We start from the raw sequence: 20924 nt of genomic DNA, 5'->3' as shown, positions 1-20924 counted from the left end.
CGTCTGCTCGTCACTAATCGGTGTCACCCTGCCTGTGTGCTCATGTGGTTAGCAGTTAGAGTTTACTGAGCGAGACACTGGAACTGACTCAAACGCCTGTAATGGACCTCAGTGAGTCCATGCAGAGTCACCTCAGACCAGGGGAGACCATGAGGGGGGGTAAAGGGGAACGTTTTTTGAAGTCCTGACCCATGAGAGGTCCCCAAGGAGGTTAGCGAAAACATGTTCAATCCTCATTTAGCCCCAAATACCCCCTTTTATTTTACTCTGAAATAACCGTTTAAGTCCAGTGTCGTGTTAATCACCATCGTCTCGAGACTCTTTATGGCCTTAATGAGTGACACGCCTCTCATCTCGTCTTGGACTCGGCCCTGATCCCCTGAAGGTCTTGGTCTTGTCTCGGTCTCGGTGTGGTCTTGACATGTCACTGATTGTTGCTCCCCCCCCCCCTTTCTTAAAGTGTTATAAACCTTCTTCTAGTTCATGTTAGCCAGGAGGCTACCGCTAGCATGAGCGCACATGCACGTTGATTTGAATCATATCGTGGGAGAGCTCATTCCCTGACTCTTCATGGGCCCAGCTGTTTCTGCTGACCGCTCCTTCTGTCTCCACCCACCTTTGTCCCCTTATTTGAATAAATGTTCCTCGTTCATTCATTCATAAAACACATGTTTCGATATGAAGCTTCTTATTTTATTTAGTCTTTATTTAACCTGGAAGAAAAACTCAATAAAATTAAAAATCTTTTTTTATTGAAGAGTTTCCTGGACAAAACGAGCAGCGACACAAGACAGACACAAAAATACACCCTTAGGGTTAGGGTCATCCACAAACATATCAGGAAGAACATCTACAGCCAGATGTCTCAGCCTGCAAGACATCTAACTTCCTCTTCAACGTATCCAACGAGAGACGTTTGTTAAGTTTTAGTTCCAAGCAAAGGGAGCGGCAGATTTAAACAGAAAACAGACAATAAGAAGAACTGACACGAAACAAAACTCTGTGATATTTATTTATTTTACTGCTCGTGACGGTGTGACTGTCCTGTGACCTGTCCCCATACTTTAAAGAAATAAGGTTTAGCTGATTGGCCCTTAATGCAGCTTCTTCTTTTTTTCTTGCGTTTGCAGAAGGGTCCTGTAACAAACTCAGCTACGTCTGTGATTATTAGTGATTGAATCAGGGCTCGCAGCCTTTCAGTGGATCATTGTCTCCTCTGCAGCAATAATATCTGAAGGTACGGCAGTCATATGAGCCGAGCTGCTGAACGTGCAACCACTTAACATAACCCTTCTTCCTCCTCACTCCACTCTGCACCAATAGGAGTCATGGGACAGGGATGACTGGGATGCTGTTGGTGATTGGGAAAGGCATGCATGTGTGTATGTGTTGGTATTGCTACGTGCACGACTTCAGCTGTAACTTTATAAAGTTCAACGTGGGAGTGTGTGTGTGCTGTTAAACCTCCATGTATTCAAATGGAAGAGCTGATAATATCATTCAAACTAAAATGTGAATAATGCTCGGCAGCCTGATATGTGGAGTGTGTTGGTGTTTGTGGAAGTCACAGGATTCTGATCTGACTTCATGCCGACTGGCTTCATGCCTGGTCATTGTTTTTTTTTAATGATGGAAATCGTGTCACAAATATCATTCTTTCGTTTCCATTTCTGACCTGCCACTTTGCATTGTGGGAAAGAGAACGTACAGGAGACTTTTCAGATGCATATCACAGTCATCTTTATTGTCAACTTTTCAACATGTGCTGGACGGACAGAAAAATCTCTCTCTGAGCCGCGGTGTAAACTAAATATATACAGAAATATAAAGGATAAAAATAAAAGTAAAGATTTACCAAACTTTGAAGATATATTGAAGATATACATATCAGTACGACATCCAGATATTTTCTTTTGCACACTCAGGATATCACATTTTTGACCTTTTATGGAAACGTTGTTGTTTTGTTGAGTTTCTCTCGAGACACAAAATAAAGTCTGCACATGTTTCTTTCCAGATTGTAAATACAGGTGTGTGTTGTTGACAGACAGTTCAATAGAAATGGGTGCAGTGTAGGTGCCAGTGTCCACGTGAGAAGAGCGTGGCTATCTGGGATGACTGCATGCAAGTGACCTGAAACAAGTTAAACTTTAACTTGTAACCTGTTTTCCTGTTAAACTTCCCTCACCTAAAAAATGATGCGTAGATACTTCATGAGTGAAAAAACACTCGTGCAGGTTTTCAGATGCATGTCCACTGAAAAATCAACATGGGGAAAAAATGTTCTCTTTAAAATCTCAACTGAAGAACGGCCGGAGCTTCTGATGTCTTTATCTACACTGCTAATCATCCAGACGCCCAGACGGGCAAACAGTGGTAGATCATTGATTCTGTGTTGACCCAGCTAAGGCTCCAAGAAAATGCTTCAAAGTTATTTTGCTCCTTTCTGCACCAAACAGAGACATGGTGCACCGTGTTATACTCTGCCCACATTTTAACAGACTCCCCTTATGAAAATATTGTAAATTATTGTAAACTGACGAATCCAAAAAGGTCGAATATTACAGCTTGGGTCTGCTGCGTGTAAATCCCCTAATATGGCGTCTGTGACCCGTACGACCTGCCACTGATGACTTCACAGTGAGGGCTTCCCCAAATCAATTTCCTAAATAAGGGAGCCCCCTAATATGGTCGCCCCACAGCGACACATTCGTCGGCTCCCCCTAATATAGAAGGGACAGGAAGCTCTGTGTGGCGGTCACTCGCCTCGCCAGCTGTGTTTACCAGAGTGTCATGACAAGCGGTTCACATGCACAGAGAAGAACCTGCTGATTTGATCGTTGTTTATTTTAACTCTTTATTGTATTTCAAGCCAACATGATGGATCTTTTTATTCTGGTAACACTGAAAACAATGCAAACCCCGAAACTCTTCATTCAAAGTTTTCCACAGTCGGGAGTCATGCTACGTCTTTACTAAAGATTATAAATGACAAAAAGGATTCGCCTGCATGACTTTGGTTGAATGTGTGTTGTTGGGGTCGCCGGTGGCGCAGCGGCAGTGCGCGCGACCCCACGTATCGAGGCTCAGTCCTCACGCGCAGGCGGCCCGGGTTCGCGTCCGGCCTGTGGCCCATCCCACGCACGTCTCTCCCCACTCTCCCTCCCTGATTTCCGACTCTATCCACTGTCCTCCCTCTATAATAAAGGCATAAAAGCCAAAAACAAATCTTTAAAAAAAAGAAAAAAAAGAATGTGTGTTGATGTATGGCTGCTAGTTGGAGACTGTTGATTGTGCTGCTGCTTGTTGTTGTTAGTAAATAAAAATAGCAGAAGTAACAGACAAACCTCTCCTAATAGGTCGAGTATGTCCACATCATCAAAAACCTGTTTGGGCTGCAAAATGTTGGCTGTTCCCATGTTTGTGCTCACAGGCTAACTACAGTGTTTGCTCTCAAAGTTCAAACTAACATATTTATTTGACTGCTTGCAGACGAACCTGCACAGAAGACACAGAAGCTCTCGACTCGACGGCTAAAACAAACACAACTTAAAATGCACTTTTATTTCGCCCTCTGCTCATGTACCTGATCCTGGTCCGATGTGGACTACCTCCCCTCCCCACGGGGTCAGACGGGTTTGTAGTTAAAGCTCGATGGACATTTTTCATAAAAGTGTTGTAGCTTAGCTCAGCCGTCATCACATTTGTACATTCACTGATTATGTGACGGCGTAATATTGATGTCCACGGTACCAACCAACACCCAGTACTCCCCAAGAAGACGTTTTCCCTGAGAGCAGCCCGAGTCACACTGAGGTCACATCCTCCAGACGGTCCAGTTAAACAAGCTCACTGTGCGTCCACGTCTTCAGGACAGGGCTTGTACATCGGATGCATTAGGAAGGAAACAAGCAGAGATTATTGGCTCGACTGACTCCTCATCAGTTTGCATGCTATCATTGTACAAACCAGACAACACGACATGGAATTATCAGTCTCAAAACCCAGAGGTTATTTAGCAGCGTGAGAGCTCTGCATCAAGGACAGACATGTCTAATGTAAGGTGAGCAGATACTACTGCAGTTTGTATTCGACCAATAAATCCCAGAAGAATGCAAAAGACGCACTCTGGTGCCCTGTTTGCCTTTCGTGCAGTCAGACAGTAACACGATTAGGCTACATGAGATACTGCGGCACATGATCTTGCCTGCCGAAGTCACATTTGTAATGATGAAATTAGGTGCCGTGAGGCTTTTATTCTGCTGAGCGAATTAGAAAACTTCATTTTCTGTGGATACACGGAGTCCCGAGCCTAAGTTCACCTCCCTCTTTTTTTTTTCTTCCTCTTGCACATATAACACACACACACACACACACACACACACATCCACAAACATATGTGCACAAGGAACCTCTGCGTGAAATAAAGAATATCTAGGTCACATTTACAAAAATAAGTTGAGGTCAGATCAGTCTGCGGATAGCGACGCCTTTTGCCTGATGTCCTAACCTATCATATCATACAGGAGGCTAAGCTGCAACAACCAGCTCGTTCTTTGAAAACCCTGATGACATGCTTCTAAGTCCAGCTGAATTACAGAAAACCAATCAATGAAAGATGTTAATGTGTGAATATGTTTATTAATGGCCCCTAAATATTTAGCCAATGTTGCATAACCAAATGGCTTGAAAAGCTTTTAGGACACCACAATGAAGACCAATAGGACGGCAGGTTGTTCAATTATTTTTAGATCGCTCACTGGAATCAAAGTTGTCTGCCCTTTGACCTTTAGTCCAAAGCTTCTGGAAAAAAAAAAAAGTGTTTTTCGTAAATTTCTGCAGGCAATCGCCTTCAGATCATTGTTAACTCTACAAACATCACCAAAGCTGCAGGCTGTCGCAAACCCCACACATGTAGTGCACACAATCATAAATACTCAGCTAGTCAAATTCACAGGTTTACGAGAGCTCACTCTTTCTCATTCATGATAGTGTGCTGACAATAACGTCTTTAACACTGTTCGCTTATTACTGAGCTTTTCCTACAATTCAATTTAAAGGCTCGAGGCGTCTTCTCAGTGTTACATTATTAGTCCGACTACGAAACTTTTCAGCGTTTAAGCCTAAAATAAGGGTGCCAGAGACAAGGGACCCCCACTGTCCATGAACGTAGTTAAAGCATTTAACAGCTGCACGCATTACAACAACACAAAAGAACGCAGCAGCCTGAAAAGGAATCATATTATTTCAGTGTCTGTGTGTAATATTACTTTCATTTTAGCACAACTTTCACTTAAGGACTTTTGTTTGAATAACAAACTGAACAACATAGTGTACATAATGCAGTTTTTAAATCATGTCACGGCCCCTCTCAGTGTCACATGACCCCCACTTTGGGACCCACTGCTCTAAAACACTCTGAGATTTGATTTAAAGCTGCATTATGTATATTATTATTATGTTATTATAATAATATATTATTATTATTATTATTATTATCATTATATTATATTATGTAGATTTGGAAAGGAAACAATTCTTTGCTTTATTTTCTTTACTAAATACACAGACTTTACTCAAAGGGAAAAATGGGTCCCTGGAACACTGTGGAAACTAAATAGCTGCGAGGAGCGTTACAGTTTCACTCTAGAAACCAGGTCAGATTGTTGTCGTAGAATCATTCATGAGCCACAGGTTTTGTTTTTTAAATAATTTTGTAAGGAACTTTTTGTATTTTGACCTCGACAAAAATAACGTAAAAACACCATAACTAATTACAGTGTTTTAATTTTTTTTTAATTAAGGCTTTACAGATTCACAAAAAACCCGTTAATTAAAGGAGATTAAATACTTTGATTTTTTTTTCATTTGTTTTTCTCTGTTTATAAAATCTTTTTAGCTCAAGTTATTAAATGGTTAAACAGCTGTCTGCTTGTTTGCAAAAATGATGCAAAGGTTCATTTTCATAAAATAATAAAATAATCAAAGCTGTTATAGAAAGAAAGAAAAAAAACGTACATCATACTGAGCATTTTCTACTTTATGAATATCTTTCAGCCCTCACTAACATGAACAAGAAAAAGAACACGATTTACCATCTGAATAAGGCCTTGGGACAAAATCTTCTGATTCTTCTTCTGAGGTCGGGGGCCACAAAAATCCTCTCAAGGGCTGCAAATGGCCCCCAGGCCACGCTTTGGACACCCCTGGTCTACAGTTTGTATATAGAGTAATGAACATTTACGACAGAATGTGAATACTTCTCCAACTTTAACATTTCTCTACCAAAAATAAATAAAACAAGGACGGACCTTTAAAAGCGATGACCTCTGCCCTTCAAAATAAAAGCAGTTTCACGTGAAAAAAAAGTGACGTTTCAGATCTATCGACCATACCAGCCAATCAGCGCTTCTGTTCTGAGGAGCCAATCAGCGCTTCTGTTCTGAGGAGCCAATCAGCGCTTCTGTTTTGCGGCTTGTCGTCGCGACCTGACCGCCAGCGCTCTCAGTCAGAAGAGGCACGTCAACGTGAAGGGGGGCCGGGTACTTTCTCTCCGCTGTCTCCGCTCATATTAATCTGAGACCGGGATTACTCCGCACTATTAAAGACGGTGTCCGCTGGAGCTCGAACCCGGGTCTGAAGGAGAACCTGCCGGTCTGACGTCGACCTGTACTAACGGAAAACCCTTAGCTCGAGTTGCTAACGTGAGCTAGCCGAGTTAGCTGCTGACCTCCACCACAACACACAGACTCACCGAAGACCAGGACCAAGTCCAGGTGGGGGGGGTTGTTTCCCCTCCCGCACACCCACTCTGTTCTCTCCACGCCCCCCTGTGTTGGTGACCAGTGGACGGGTCCCGAATATGATCCAGAATGAGTCAGAGAGACACCCTGGTTCATCTGTTTGCTGGAGGGTGAGTGTTAGCATGCTAGCTTAGCTCGTAATGTGACAGCTACACGTCGTGGCTTGTCTGTTTTGGTGTCTTCGTTATATATGGAGAGCGACTCTGGTTGGTTTTTATACTTCACTATCCGTGTTCTGGTCAGTGTGACAGATGTCAGCGCACTGTTTTTGTCCGCAGACGTGTACCCGTAGGAGCTAGACTCAATGTCAGAGGTCACAGTCAGACTGTGTTTTTAAAGAGGTCCGTCCGGCAGAGGTCTGTCTCTCTGTCTGTCTGTCTGTCTCTCTGTCTGTCTCTCTGTCTGTCTGTCTCTCTGTCTGTCTGTCTGTCTGTCTGTCTCTCTGTCTGTCTGTCTCTGTCTGTCTGTCTGTCTCTCTGTCTGTCTGTCTGTCTGTCTGTCTGTCTGTCTGTCTCTCTGTCTGTCTGTCTCTCTGTCTGTCTCTCTGTCTGTCTCTCTGTCTGTCTGTCTGTCTGTCTGTCTGTCTGTCTCTCTGTCTGTCTGTCTGTCTCTCTGTCTGTCTCTCTGTCTCTCTGTCTGTCTGTCTGTCTGTCTGCAGTAAACGGCAGTGCAGCTCTACTAAACATTAACCCAACGATAAAGACTCAACTAAAGAATAGAGTGTTGAAGTTAAAATATGAAATTACAAAGTCAGATTGAAAGGACAGCGATGAGACTGAAGATGTAAATGTAGAGAGTGGTGGGGAGAGGGTCGTCCTGTCTCCATGCTATCTGTCCATGAATCAGTGGGTATAATCGGAGAGGATTCCCCATGAACGCTGAGGAATACAAGACAGTGGACGTGTGACTGTGCATGAATGGGATTAGTTACCTGTGATGGTCAACGTACATAAAGCGACCAGGCATCATTGTGTGAATGAGGACGTTTGACCTGCAGTGTAAAAACACTCGTCAGCTCAAGTCCATCTTACATGTCGCTGAAGAATCCTCCTCCTGTATCTGCACGTTGACTCGAGGGAGTGAGGATGAAATCAACCCAACATGTCACAAACTGAACTGTAGGGCCGACAGCGTCGAACGATTTAGCGTTGAGGGAAAATGCGTCTCAAAGCAAAACACAAGTGTACTCTGATTACTTTTTGTTGCAACAAGATTCAGGACACATTTGGTTTTGTGGTTCAAGTAGCCAGTCTGAAGCCTGGTTCACACGGCAGGATAATTACGCCGATTCTCCCCTTCTGATAATCTTAAGGACGCCCCGATCATCATCAGATAATCTGATAAGATCATCCTGCCGTGTGTGGTGTGTTCAGACCGCTCTCGTCTGGTCGGAAGAATGTCGGGACCGCTCCGATCTCAAATCGGGGATATTCAACATGTTGGATTGTTTTGGCCCGATCTCTCATCATGTGTGGTGTCCCCCCCCCCCCCCCCGAGGGGAAAACGAGCACGAGCCTGTTGACTGTGACGCACAGCCAATCAGAAAGCGAGGTGACGTAGTAGCAAAACAACAACTACTCACCTCCATATCATCATGTAGCAGGTACAGCTCATGCTCCTGTAGTCTCCGCCCCTTTGACCGACGCCTCTTTTTAAAACGCACAAACGATCCCTGTTACATCCTCTTCGTCCGTTTGTTGACTCTGGAATCACGTTTGATCTCGAGAGGTTTTGCGAGATTTCCCGTCTGATCGGGGGACGTTGGCGAGTGAAATCTGTTCGTGTGTTGATGTTGCCGTGTGGCCGCACGCCACACACTGTACGACCCAAACTGTAAAACCTCAGATTATTTATCGCCGTGTGTGTGCTCTCTGAAGTTTGGGAAATCCGCCGACAATTTTAAAATCCTGCCGTGTGAAGCGGCCTCAACACAACGACACAGTTTAGCGTTTGGCATGAACTATTCCTTTTTATCTGAGCGGCGTTGGGGGGTCAAGTCGCGATACGATTCACGATTCTGGGTTCAGTGTGGTTTGGTCTGTTAATGTTTGAAGGAGCTGATTGGATTTAACGCTGCATCGTGTTTGTGTGGTTCCTCGTCTTCTTGTGATGTCACACAGTTTTTATCTCGTCTGTTTTTCTCCTCTTTTCATTTTCTTCCTCTGATGTAAAAGACGCTGGTGCGTCCTCGATTTCTAAATCTGTCTCTGCAGCTGCGGACGCTCACCGTGTTATTGAGACTCATTTTTCAGAGTACGAATGTGAACGTAAGATTTATCACGATATCACCGTTAATCTTTCCACCTCTAGCGGTGAACTAATCCGACCTTTTTTGACACGATGGTTCAAGTCGTGAGTGACTTTGAGAGATTCCTTCGTTTGTTCCCCTGGATGTGCTGATGTGTCCCTCACACCTCCTGAAGCTGCCTGATCAATGTTTATCTGAAGTCTCATTTCAATGCAGCGTCATTGATCACTTTGATTGGGAAGAGTACCGTAAATCCCAGACTATTGAGCGCACCTGGATATAAGCCACACCGGCTAAAAATAAGTAAAAAAAATTATTAGTACATATATAAGCCGCACTTGATTATAAGCCGCAGGTGTCCAAGAGCTATTTACACAGAAAGACGTGACATAAAAACATTTGTTTATCTTTTAATTAAATACGTACTACCAGTAACATCCGCTAATACGAGGCCTAGCCGACGGTGTCTGACGCGGCTGATGAAAAAGGATTACCATAATACCGTAATATATTTCACAGGAAACAGTCCATCCATTCACTGCCTCAGAATGACTTCATTACTCACTTCCTCTGTTGTCGCTGTCAGTGTCATCTTAACGTGCAGCAGCTCTGTTAGCTTCTTTGACAGCCAGCTCGATCGCCTTTAACTTGAAAGCTGCATCATGTGTATTTCTCCGTGTGTTTTCCATGATGAGGGTGCGTGGCGTGCATGAAGCGCAAAATGACTGATATTAAGATCCGATGTGACGAGGACAAATGTTATTGCGGCAGAAGCTCATTGTCCCCCAAGAAAAATCCATAACTAAGCCGCAGTGCTCGAAGTGTGAGAAAAAAGTAGCGGCTTATAGTCCGTAATTTACGGTATTTGTTTGGGGCTGCAGTAGCTCAGTCGTTCCAGGACTGTGTCGGTGCAGATCATAGTATTGAAGCTAGATAGGTACCAGGTCACTTCCTATGTACTGCCACGGTGCCCTTGAGCAAGGCACCGAACCCCAAAGAGCACGCTCCCTGTTCAGCAGCAGCTTAACTCTGATATGTCTTGTGTGTGTGTGTGTGTGTGTGTGTGTGTGTGTGTGTGTGTGTGTGTGTGTGTGTGTGTGTGTGTGTGTGTGTGTGTGTGTGTGTGTGTGTGTGTGTGTGTGTGTGTGTGTGTGTGTGTGTGTGTGTGTGTGTGCACCTATAGTTAGACTTTGCACGAGCACTCGTTAACCAAAATCGTCGAGTTCAGGATTTTCTGAATTGATAACCAAGTGGAAAGCATCGATGAATCTGTGTTTTTACTCGTCTGTTCTCTGTTCAGATGTTTTCAAACTCAGCTGGGAGTCTACACGCCACGGCCCACGCCACGGCCCGCTCCACAAGACGAGCATCACAAACGTTAGCTGGCTGCCTCTCTTCGTGAAATGTGCGGCGATACGGCCGCGGTGCTTGGTGGGAGTGACAGCGTGCACAGCTCTTATTAAAACACTGATAACGTGATGAAAGCTGACCGTGTGCGTACACACTCCTTGAGTCTGTCCTTTTACACGCGCTCTCTTCCGACGCCCGTGTTTTGCCTCGTCTTGGTTTGTGCTGTAATCGCCTGACATCGACCGGCCGTCCTCTGCCAACAGCCACGCTGACAGGACTTTCTATTTCTGCGTTGGTGCTGATTGAATATTAACCCAACCTAAAGATAACCGCTTTGTTTTTAGATCCTCTCGTCTGACCCTGTCCTGCAGATACAGTTCAGTCAGGTTCAGCTGCTTGGTGTGTTTGTGTTCTCCTTAAATAGATGCCCTCGATGTCGCTTGTTATTTGTCGTAGGCGTATAAAGTTCCTCCCTTTTTCCAATTTTGGCTCCTACATGTTATTTTTTGTTTGGATGTGAAACTGTAAATGATTCGTGGGCGCTGGTGGTGCAGCGGTAGCGTCCCCATGTATTGAGGCTCAGTCCTCACGTGGGCGGCCCGGGTTCACGTCCGGCCTGTGGCTCTCTCTCCCTGATTTCCGCCTCTATCCACTTTCCTACAATAAAGGCCAAAAATAAATCTTTAAAAATAAATAAAAAATAAATGATTCAAATGTGAGCGACAGTCATGAACTTCTTCTATCATGTGATCAGTTTAAGGACTCTTAATGGTCAGCGTGCAAGAAAAAAAAAAGACACCTAAGCAGTTGAAAAAAAAGTGCATTTTTTGTGCGACTTGTGAATTTTCTAATCTTATAAAAGAATGACGTAGAAACGTCTGCCAGGTTGGAACAGGAGCTGGCTGTTGTTTCCCCGAGAAACACAAAACATTCCTGACCTCCTCTTTGTTCCCACGCTGTTCTGTTTCCTTTCATGCATACCAGGAATAGTTGGAATGTCCTCCAACACGCCAGAGGCTAATTTTATTTATACAAGAAAATGAACAACGTGCAGACTCGAGACATCGTGACTGTCGGCGAAGACAATGTCTTCCTGCGTGCGTCCACACGCCCTCCACGGCGACTGATCCAACCTGATCTCTAACCAGACTCTTCTCCTCTGTCGCCCCCTGGTGGTGGAACAAACTAACATACTGCACCTTTAAGAAAAAGCTAAAGACCCGGCTCTTTATGAACACCTACGACCTTCATGACGACCATGTGGATGTTTTTCATGCTGATTCGAACTTTAAAGAACGAGCTGCTCTGCCTCTGGTCACTTCCTGTCAGCACCTAATGCTGTGTGTTTGCACTTCCTGCCGTTGTCTCCTGGCTCGTGTTGCTGTGGATAAGTGACGTGTAGGATATTCAGTCTCAGTCCGTGGTGTTTCTGTGATGTCATCCTCACCCCTTCTTTTCCCATGTCTGTCTTTCTTCTAGATGTGGGGGAACGGTAGGAGCCATATTGACTTGTCCACTGGAAGTAGTGAAGACTCGTCTACAGTCGTCCACCATCACCCTCTATGTGTCTGAGGTCCAGCTCAGTACTGTCAACGGGGCGAGTGTGGCCCGCATGTCCCCGCCGGGGCCCCTGCACTGCCTCAAGTAAGAACTCAGTTACTCCACTGTTACAGATGCTCCTGATTAATTAACCATGTGCCTTATTTATGCTTTTTATCTTTCTCAGTTTTACAGCTCCGTTTGCAAACAAAGTTTATGATTCAGGTTTTTAATCCAGAAATGTGTGCCGCTGTTCAGATCGCATTTCCTCCCGCCCCCTGCTCTCCCAGACTTTTGCAGACAGAGCCAGTTCTTGGCAGACCTCATGTTGTTGCTCATGTTTTTAGGTCTGGCTGGGCGAGGCCAACCCCTCCCTGAAACACAGACTCGGAGCCTTTGGAAAAACTGTCCTCAGAGCTCATATCAGCCGCTGGAGCCGAGCAGGACATTTGAGAACAGATCCAACGACTGTTACTTTTCATTCCTCAACACCTGGAGCCTTCAGTATCTGCTTTGTGGAGCCTGGCCTGTTTAGTTCTGGTAGATTTCCAGGTGTGATGTTTAAAGGGAATACGATCTGCTCCATAATCAAAAGACTGTGCTGGTCTCTTCTAAAGAGGTCACGTCTGTGCAGTGCATTCTGGGAAAGTGGGTTTGGAGGCAGCGTCACGCAGCGAAGTCCCACTTAAATAGAGTCCCAGTCCGTGTGGCAGCAGACGCCTTGTTCTGCCTGCTGGCGTCATTAAATCCATCATGGCGCCTTTTAGGACTGCTGTCACAAACGGGCAGCGCTGCAGCCAAATGTTTGAAGGTTATTTCAGCTCTTTTCATTTCCTGGCATCAACACGACATGAAAAACAGCGTCGCCGCAGACCACGCTTGTTTTCCTTCCATGACTAAAATGTTAGCGTGTTAAAGAAGGGAAGGTAACCATCGTTAAGTTGTTCACAAGCCGAACCCGAGGCCGCCATATTGAGACGACATAATGCACATGGCAACATCTCTATCCTGATTGGCAGTCTGCTGATGGAGTGACTTTTCAATCAGAGGTAGCCTCGCCATAAAGCACGCCATCCCTCATCATCGCCCACTGAACTGGAGGTGGGCCTTTCATTTCCTTTAATCCTCTGAAGAGTCTTTGAAGGTGCACAGTTTAACCCTCGGAGCCACTGACAGTAAGGTGACCATGACCTCTAATATCTCACACGTCTCCGTTACTGTGTTTGACCTTCAGGTTGATATTGGAGAAAGAAGGACCTCGCTCTCTATTCAGGGGCTTGGGACCAAACTTGGTGGGCGTGGCACCTTCCAGGTAAGCTTTTCCTGTTATACAGTATGGAGATATTATCCATATCCCAAGAGTCCTGACAGCACGTCACACCAGTCCTCATCCGATCCGCTTGGATCCACATCCCACAGATCTGACACTAAGAAGGCTCCATATGAGCCTTCACAATAAAACACATCGTGGAAGTCTGAATTCATCAGGATCAAATATTCTTTGTCGACAGGCAATGATATCTCTCTCTGTCATTCAGTCAAGCTTGAGCTAACTGTTAGCATCCCTCAGATGAACTGGTTTGACAGAACATACCATTAAAAGGTTCATATCCAAACGTGTGACTAGCATGTACTAAAGCAGGCGGTGATCCTGTTCATCTGACTCGTGTCTGATTCAGGCCTTCTTCTATTTCTAAGTGAGTTATTGACACATTTTCCAAGGACACATAACTGAAACCTCGTTTTGAAGCACCGCAGGGCTTCTCACAGTGTTTCCTGACAGAGCCGTCAGCGTCAGAGTCTTTAAATGCCTTTCCTTTTCGTATTTTTCTGCAGCTGACGTTTTCCTGATTCAGATTTAAAAGCACCCTGAATTAAGCTGCACAGCAGCAGCAGTGCTGCTCGCACATTTTTAAAAGTCACATAAAAAAGTTATCTGGGGACAAAAAGGTCTCTCTTCTGTGCACGAACGGACACACATGCTTCAGAGCTGAGATAAAAACGTCCGCAGAGACGCTGCTGTAAGAAATGATCTGTAAATATGGCTTTAAAAGAACTATACTGAATCAGACCAGGGGTCGAGTCAGGCCATTTGCGTCTCCACACCTCATCCACGTGTGGCGTCGGTCCTCAGGATGTCACTCTTAAAGACTTGACGCATGGTGTGATTAAGGTCTGGATGTCATTGCAGCTTCATGCTTCACCGTGCAGCTTCAGACTGAGAGAGCGACCATGCTGCTCACGTCAGAGTACGCTACAGCGGTGAGGCGTGAGAGATTAATTCTGACTTTGTTGGTCTTCTCCTGATTGCAGTTAAGTAACATGTAGGAGTCATTACCGTCTGTGGTAATGATGGGAAGACTCAGGGTTACTGGCTGTGGTCTGCAGTGCTAAGAGTGTGTGAAGGGTTTTGAAGCAGCTTACGTGAGCGGATGAAAGCCGTGCGGCTGATTTAAAGGTGAATGCACACAGATAAACACCGGCCCATCATTAGGCTGATGACGTCCAGCAACACGTGGGGGTAAAAAAGTAAACCTGCAGACCGCACTCTGTGCTTTTAAAAAGAAAAACAACATCTTGTTTTTGAGCCACGAGCTTGTTCACAGTCGGGCTTGAGTGGCTGTTTTTATGCTCAAAAGCCTCTTTGTCTAAGTTCACTGACGCACTGAGACGATTGGCTGTTCCAGGTTGAAACATTAAAGGTCACATATTTTGTAAACTCCTCTCCTCCATCTTCCTCTAACATGTGTCTCTGTCTACAAACCCTCCAATCATGAGAAAAGTCCATCCTCTCCGTCTTCTGCCTGCTCAAACAGGCCGTTTGGAGATGTTCCCTTTATGACATCACAAAGGGCAGTAGCCCCTCCCCCAGGTGGGTGACACTCCCACAGCTAGGTGTTTGTTCTGCCCTCTGAGTCTGCCTTCTCACCGTAAACAATAGGACATGGAGCCAGAAAGCAGCGAGTCCACCCGAGCCCTTCCAGAGAGGGGGCGTGGTCAGACACAGCTCATTTACATATTTAAAGCTACAGACACAGAAACAGCCTGTTGTGAGCAGGGCTGAAATAGAGGGGTTTATAGACATGATCTCTGTTAGCCTAACCTTCTTTTAGTGACACAGACTGATTTTTCTGTCTTTCACTTCACACAGAGCGATCTACTTTGCTGCTTACTCGACGGCCAAAGAGAGGCTGAACGGTGTGCTGGAACCCGACTCCACACAGGTACACATGGTGTCGGCTGGAATGGCAGGTAATTAAATATTTCAGGCAACAGATTGACCTTAACCTCGAGGCCTTGTAATCCGCTGAGAAGCAGGAAGAAGTTGAATATGCACGTCAATGAGCGAGCGTTAAGTTCACTGTGACGGATCAGGTTCGAGTGGGGAATTAACTGAACCTTGACCAATCAGTTTGTCTCGTGTTAGATCCTTATCTTCTGCCAAACTCGTACATTACCCCCTTTGTGAGGTCCGTACGTTTCAAACAAAGAAAAAAACAGAACAAACGTCGCCTGTTTTGTTCGTCTTTTAACCCTAACCCTACGGTCATAACCCTTTACATCATCGAGGCAGGTTCAGCTACAGGTCGCGGGTCTGCATACAAGTTATGTGTGACTCTGACAGCTCCGCTTTTAGCAGGCCATGACACAGGCCTTTTTTTTTTTTTTAAACCATTCAAGGTCAACCTCTGTCAGAGCGTGTGTGTCCCCCCCCGCCCCCCCTCTTTGCAGCGTGAAGCCTGTCTGAGCTACAGTGACAGGTGATGAGGCGTTGACGGCGTGAGGTTAATCTGCTCTGTGCGATGATACGTGAGACACTTCCTCTACACCTCTGTTATCCAATCGAACAAATCCAGGCTTCAAAACACACGCATGTGGACTCAGCAGCATGCACACATGTGTTTGATAGTGTTTTGCTTTAACTAGACCTGAGCTGTATTCTTCCAACATGTCCCTCCTACTGTCATCACGGTGGGTTCAATCCTTCTGGGGTCACGGGGTCATCAGGAGGTAAAGTGATGTCATGCAGGTCTTTTTTTTTTTTTTTTGCTACACACAAGCCTGTGTCTGTTTTAGGCTTAAACTCTACCATAGCTCTCCCTATCGCACGGGCATGAGACCCCCGCACCACCAGGGGTCTCTAGCTGCATCTGTGAGGAGTAACTTGGGTCTGCGTGAGTACTCACCACAGAGCTCTGCTTCTTTCTTTCACCTCTGCTGTCTCTGTCTGCCTCTCTTTCCAGTTCTCTGTCACCATCTCGGCCATTGCATAAGAAGCAGGTGTTTGATTTATTGAGATTATTTTTTTTTTAGCAGCAGATTCAGAAGCTCCCTGCTAGCACACGTAGCATAGTGTGTAGAGGGGTTAGCACGCTGCTTCTGTCACGTTTGCTGTCGCTTTAGGAGAACGTGTTTATTCTCTACATCAGCAGCTTAAAGAAGTCAGACATGTAATCTAGTCAGTGTGTGTGAGTGTGTGTGTGTGCGTGTGTGTGTGCGTGCGTGTGTGTGTGTGTGTGTGTGTGTGTGTGCGTGTGCTCGGTTCATCGTTCAGTCGTCACCTTCATTCTCAGGCTCATCCTCTTTTTTTGTTCTCTGCTACAAAGTGCTACAAGTGATCTGCTACAAGTGATCTGTCTTCATTTTTCCTCCACAGGCTTCACGGCAATCACGGCGACAAATCCAATATGGCTCATAAAGACCCGTCTGCAGCTGGATGCAAGGTAAGCAGGGCAATGTGACCCCAACGGGTGGTCAGACTCCACCCCTACGCCGCATGAAGCACGATGGTCGTACGTCGTGCGCGTTTATTAGAGCGGACACACGAAGTGTCAAACCCTCTAAAGCCTCGAGCACGTCCTGTGTTTGTGCTCGTGTCGAGTCGCTGAGGGAAGGAGTCCCCTCGACAGCAGCACACGTACTGTTGATCATCACCTGTGAGAGCACGCCACGTGTGTTCACACAGGAAAACAGATGAAACAAGCTTCAACTTGAGGCTGCAGCAACATCCGATCGATGTCCTGTAGGATTCTGCCTAACTGCCTGTGACGTGAGAACGGGTATAACTATACATGTATATTTACATGTATAGTTCAGCTGAGCGCTCAGTGAACGGATTGATGACATCATGAAGTTTAGACATGCTCGTGGTGTCAGCTAGTCAGACTCGAGATGTTTACACGAGTTCCACTGTAAAAACCGCTTCCACTGATGAGCACGGTTGTCATTGTGGTTGGTCATGGTTGACCACGTGACCCACCGTTTGGACGTAAAGGTTTGTATGTGTCTTGTGCTTCCTCAGGAATCGAGGCGAGCGGCGGATGAGTGCGTTTGAGTGCGTGCGGCGTGTGTACCGGGCGGACGGCCTGCGAGGCTTCTACAGGGGAATGTCGGCTTCCTACGCCGGCATCTCAGAGACTGTGATCCACTTTGTGATCTATGAAAACATCAAACGGCGCCTCCTGGAGGCCAAGGCGTCGCAGAACATGGAGGAGGAAGAGGAGGCGTCGAGAGACGCTTCAGACTTTGTTGGTTTGATGCTCGCTGCTGCCACCTCCAAGACGTGTGCCACATCTATCGCTTATCCTCACGGTGAGACTTCCTCATGTGTCACATGTTTCTCTTACACTCGTGACTTCTTGTCCTTTAATCTTGACCGTTTCTTGTCGCTCTGCAGAAGTGATCCGCACCAGGCTACGGGAGGAGGGCACCAAGTATAACTCTTTCTTCCAGACTCTAAGAACAGTGCCCAAAGAGGAGGGCTACCGCGCCCTCTACCGAGGGCTCACCACGCACCTGGTACGACAGATCCCCAACACCGCCATCATGATGTGCACCTACGAGCTGGTGGTCTACCTCATGAACGGTTAAAGTCCCCGCCGCCCGCTGCTTCTCACACTGTAAATGTTGCCCCGCCCTTGTTCGGAGACCGGAAAAAAAAAAAAGAGAGAGAGAATGAGAGCGCTGCAGCCTGCACGACAACCTGCTCAGGACAAGAAGGCCGAGCGTGCTCCGTGGAAAGACGAGAGCGGTCGTTGAATCTAAGTTGGCAGTTTTGTTTTGAAAGCAAAGGACGTGACGTGGAGACGAGAATTGAAAAAGTCCCTGACTTTGGTTCGGGGATCAGCAGCGGCACAGAAACGGTTGCCCTGTTTCCAATTTAATTCCATCCTCATCTCCCTCGGGATTCTCTCTGCTCCGATTCAGAGCGCTGAAGACAGAACCTTAACGTATACGCCGCCTCTAACAATACTAATAATTAGAGAGAAGTCTTCCCCCCCCCCCCATTATCATCAGGAAGTATTTCCTGCATCCCTCTAAAAGGACCAGAAGTGTCCACCTCCGTCGATGGCGCTCGATTAACCAGGCTGAATGGAAGGATGGCGAGGAACGTGTCAGTAAGTGATGCAGACTGAGACGGCTGCAGGAGGAAGAGGAGCGCGCCCCCCCTGTTAAACATATCGTGAACACGGACACGCTGACCTGAAGGTCGTCAGGGTCACCGAGCAAAGCTACCAGAGAGAGATCTGCTAACGTCGTCATCCTGACATCCTTTAACACCCCCAACTAAACCTGAACATAACCCACCATTTTGAACTACTGGAATGTATATAATGAAGAGGAGCCTGTGTGTATCACTGACCCATGTTGTTGTGAACTGAAGGTAAATAACACATTTTAACAAAGAGATCTCTATATAAATATATATATCAATGAAGAAACGTGATTGTGCTGCACTCGTCTGCCCTGTGACGGTGAAAAGCAAACGTCTTGTGCATCCTCTTCGAAAGACTTCTTAAAGCACTTTTCTTTGTGTCTCTTCGATGTCCTCATCTCGCCCCCCCACCCAGCCCCGCCCCCCCTCACTTTGAGAATCCAGGCTAGTTTTCCAGAAGGGGACAGTCCTCTTGAGTTTACTCTTCACATGAATACAAATCCAGACGGGTAAAGTCTAATGTGTCTCTGCTGTTGGTTCCCTCCCCGTCGTCTTCTTCTTCTAACATGTTTTTATCAGTCTGTTTCTTCACTCTCGGACGTCCTCCATCTCTGCTCTTGTTCAGACGTCACATTTCAAACGAGTACAAGAGACTCACGGTGTTCTGCTCTCACCTCGTTCATCTTAGAAACTGCAGAGGTAACACACACACACACACACACACACACACACACACACACACACACGAATGCTCACCTCAAAGCGTGAGCACGCCGCTGATTGGCTCCCGAGGCGCTGCAGATGTAAACAAACAGCCCGGAAGCGTTGAAGAGATGGTCAGTGTGAGCTCGTGCTCAGGTTGACCGCTGCTTGTGATGATGAAGCGTCGCTCACTCGGTACCATCATCATCATCCTCCGTTTATGCACCGTGAGCTCTGGCAGTCTACAGACGGACAGACGATGCATGAAGAAGTGAGAGTCTGATTAAAGGCTCCCTTCACCTGGACAAACTGAATTTAAATACATCCTGTCAACATGCATCTCTCACTTGTATCATATATGATGCACTCTTTGTTTCCTCCCCTGGTGATTGGTTTGCATCGTGTGCCGTTAGCGTGTATAAAAGTTTGACGTGTGCTTCAGTGTCGGTCATCCTGTGGTGTCCTGCGTGAAGAAACCATGAAAGTACGGACGCACTCAGAATAGAAGAGTAGCTACAAACAGTGTTCATCTTCCCCGTTGAATGAGTCCTTTCCTTTTCCTGATGCACCCTTTGTGGTCGTGTCGTCATCGATGAGCCGGCTGTGAGCGGGACTCGCTCGATGCATTCTCTCAAACCTGTTTTTGTAAAACGACGAGCTAATAAAGTGCAAAGAGTGCAAAGTGTTTCCAGTGTCGGCTGGTCTTTCTTGGAGCATACAGTGAAAACACCAAATAAAGAGGAGATGCAGCAGATCCCAGGATCCAGGAGGGGGAGGAGTCTGCCGAGAAGCCTCATTGGTCGAGCTCAACCCCCCACCCCCCACCCCCATTAAAAATTCAAGTCAACTTATTTCACAATGTTACTTTCACAAACAACATTGAACTATATATATATATATATATATATATATATATATATATTACCATTTATAAAATGTGATTGTAAATAACGTTACTTAGAAACACATTTAACAGCATGTTTTCTTTATAGGCCTACTTGAAGTTTTAATAGTCACGTCTGATCAAACTTGAGCTCCAGCAGGGGTCAGAGGTCATTGTTGTAGGCTGTGATGATTGGATCCATCATACTCCCTGTACGGAGTCACGGGAGGGACAAAATAAAAACTTGTGTCAACAGAATGAGAAGATGAATGTGGCTTTGTGAAAAGACACCAATAAATGAATAGTTATAAAATATTAAAGTAAGGAAGCCTTAGAGGGACAAACATCTGAACGTGGTGATCACCCCGGGACACTGAATTAAAAACAATATGAAATATAAATAATAATATATGTTTGTCCTCTCCAGGCTTCTGTACCTTGTGACTTAGTTTAGTTTATTGGTTCATTTGAGCAGCAGACAAAATAACAGAACAGATTTACTCAGGTAATAAAAGAAACAGGGAGAAAATGCTCTCAAAAGGAGCAAGGTGAAGTTCCCAGAACTTATGTGACCTCTGACCTATCAAACAAGAAAGAGCAGTTTGTGACAATTAACTTGTGATCATTTAAATTATAAAGAAGAGAGGAATACAACATTTTTTACCATCAATTAATCCATTGATAGGTCCTTAATAACACCTATTTGATCATTTATGATCGTTCAAGTTTTAGAAAATGAAAAACAGAAATACATTTACCAAGTATTTTCTTAGACCTTTGATAGGTCCATCACACATCTTGTCTTTTTGGAACGTACAAATTGTTAAAGTAGGAAGAGAGATACCAAACTTTCAGCATAGATTCTAGCAGCATCTAGACTCATGATTCATGTTTTACTCGTTTTGTTCATATTTGAAAAAAATAAACTCTTTGTAAACCTTTTTAAAATGTGCCAGGTTTTTG

At 45.5% G+C, this 20924-nt stretch overlaps 1 protein-coding gene across 1 annotated transcript; it reads left to right on the top strand.

The window, feature by feature from the left end:
- Window positions 1–6463: 6463 nt before the first annotated feature.
- On the top strand, window positions 6464–19763 carry LOC306830389 (solute carrier family 25 member 36-A). Its single transcript, XM_079353847.1, has 7 exons — window positions 6464–6913; window positions 11881–12045; window positions 13175–13252; window positions 15092–15192; window positions 16598–16664; window positions 17243–17532; window positions 17618–19763. The coding sequence occupies exons 1-7, from the start codon at window positions 6873–6875 to the stop codon at window positions 17809–17811; spliced, it is 936 nt and encodes a 311-aa protein (XP_079209973.1). The 5' UTR covers window positions 6464–6872; the 3' UTR covers window positions 17812–19763.
- Window positions 19764–20924: the final 1161 nt, after the last annotated feature.

The sequence above is a fragment of the Symphodus melops genome, assembly GCF_947650265.1.
Source record: "Symphodus melops genome assembly, chromosome: 10".
Classification (NCBI taxonomy): Eukaryota; Metazoa; Chordata; class Actinopteri; order Labriformes; family Labridae; genus Symphodus; species Symphodus melops.
The sequence above is the reverse complement of the archived record's forward strand: the minus strand, read 5'-3'. Positions and strand labels throughout refer to the sequence as shown.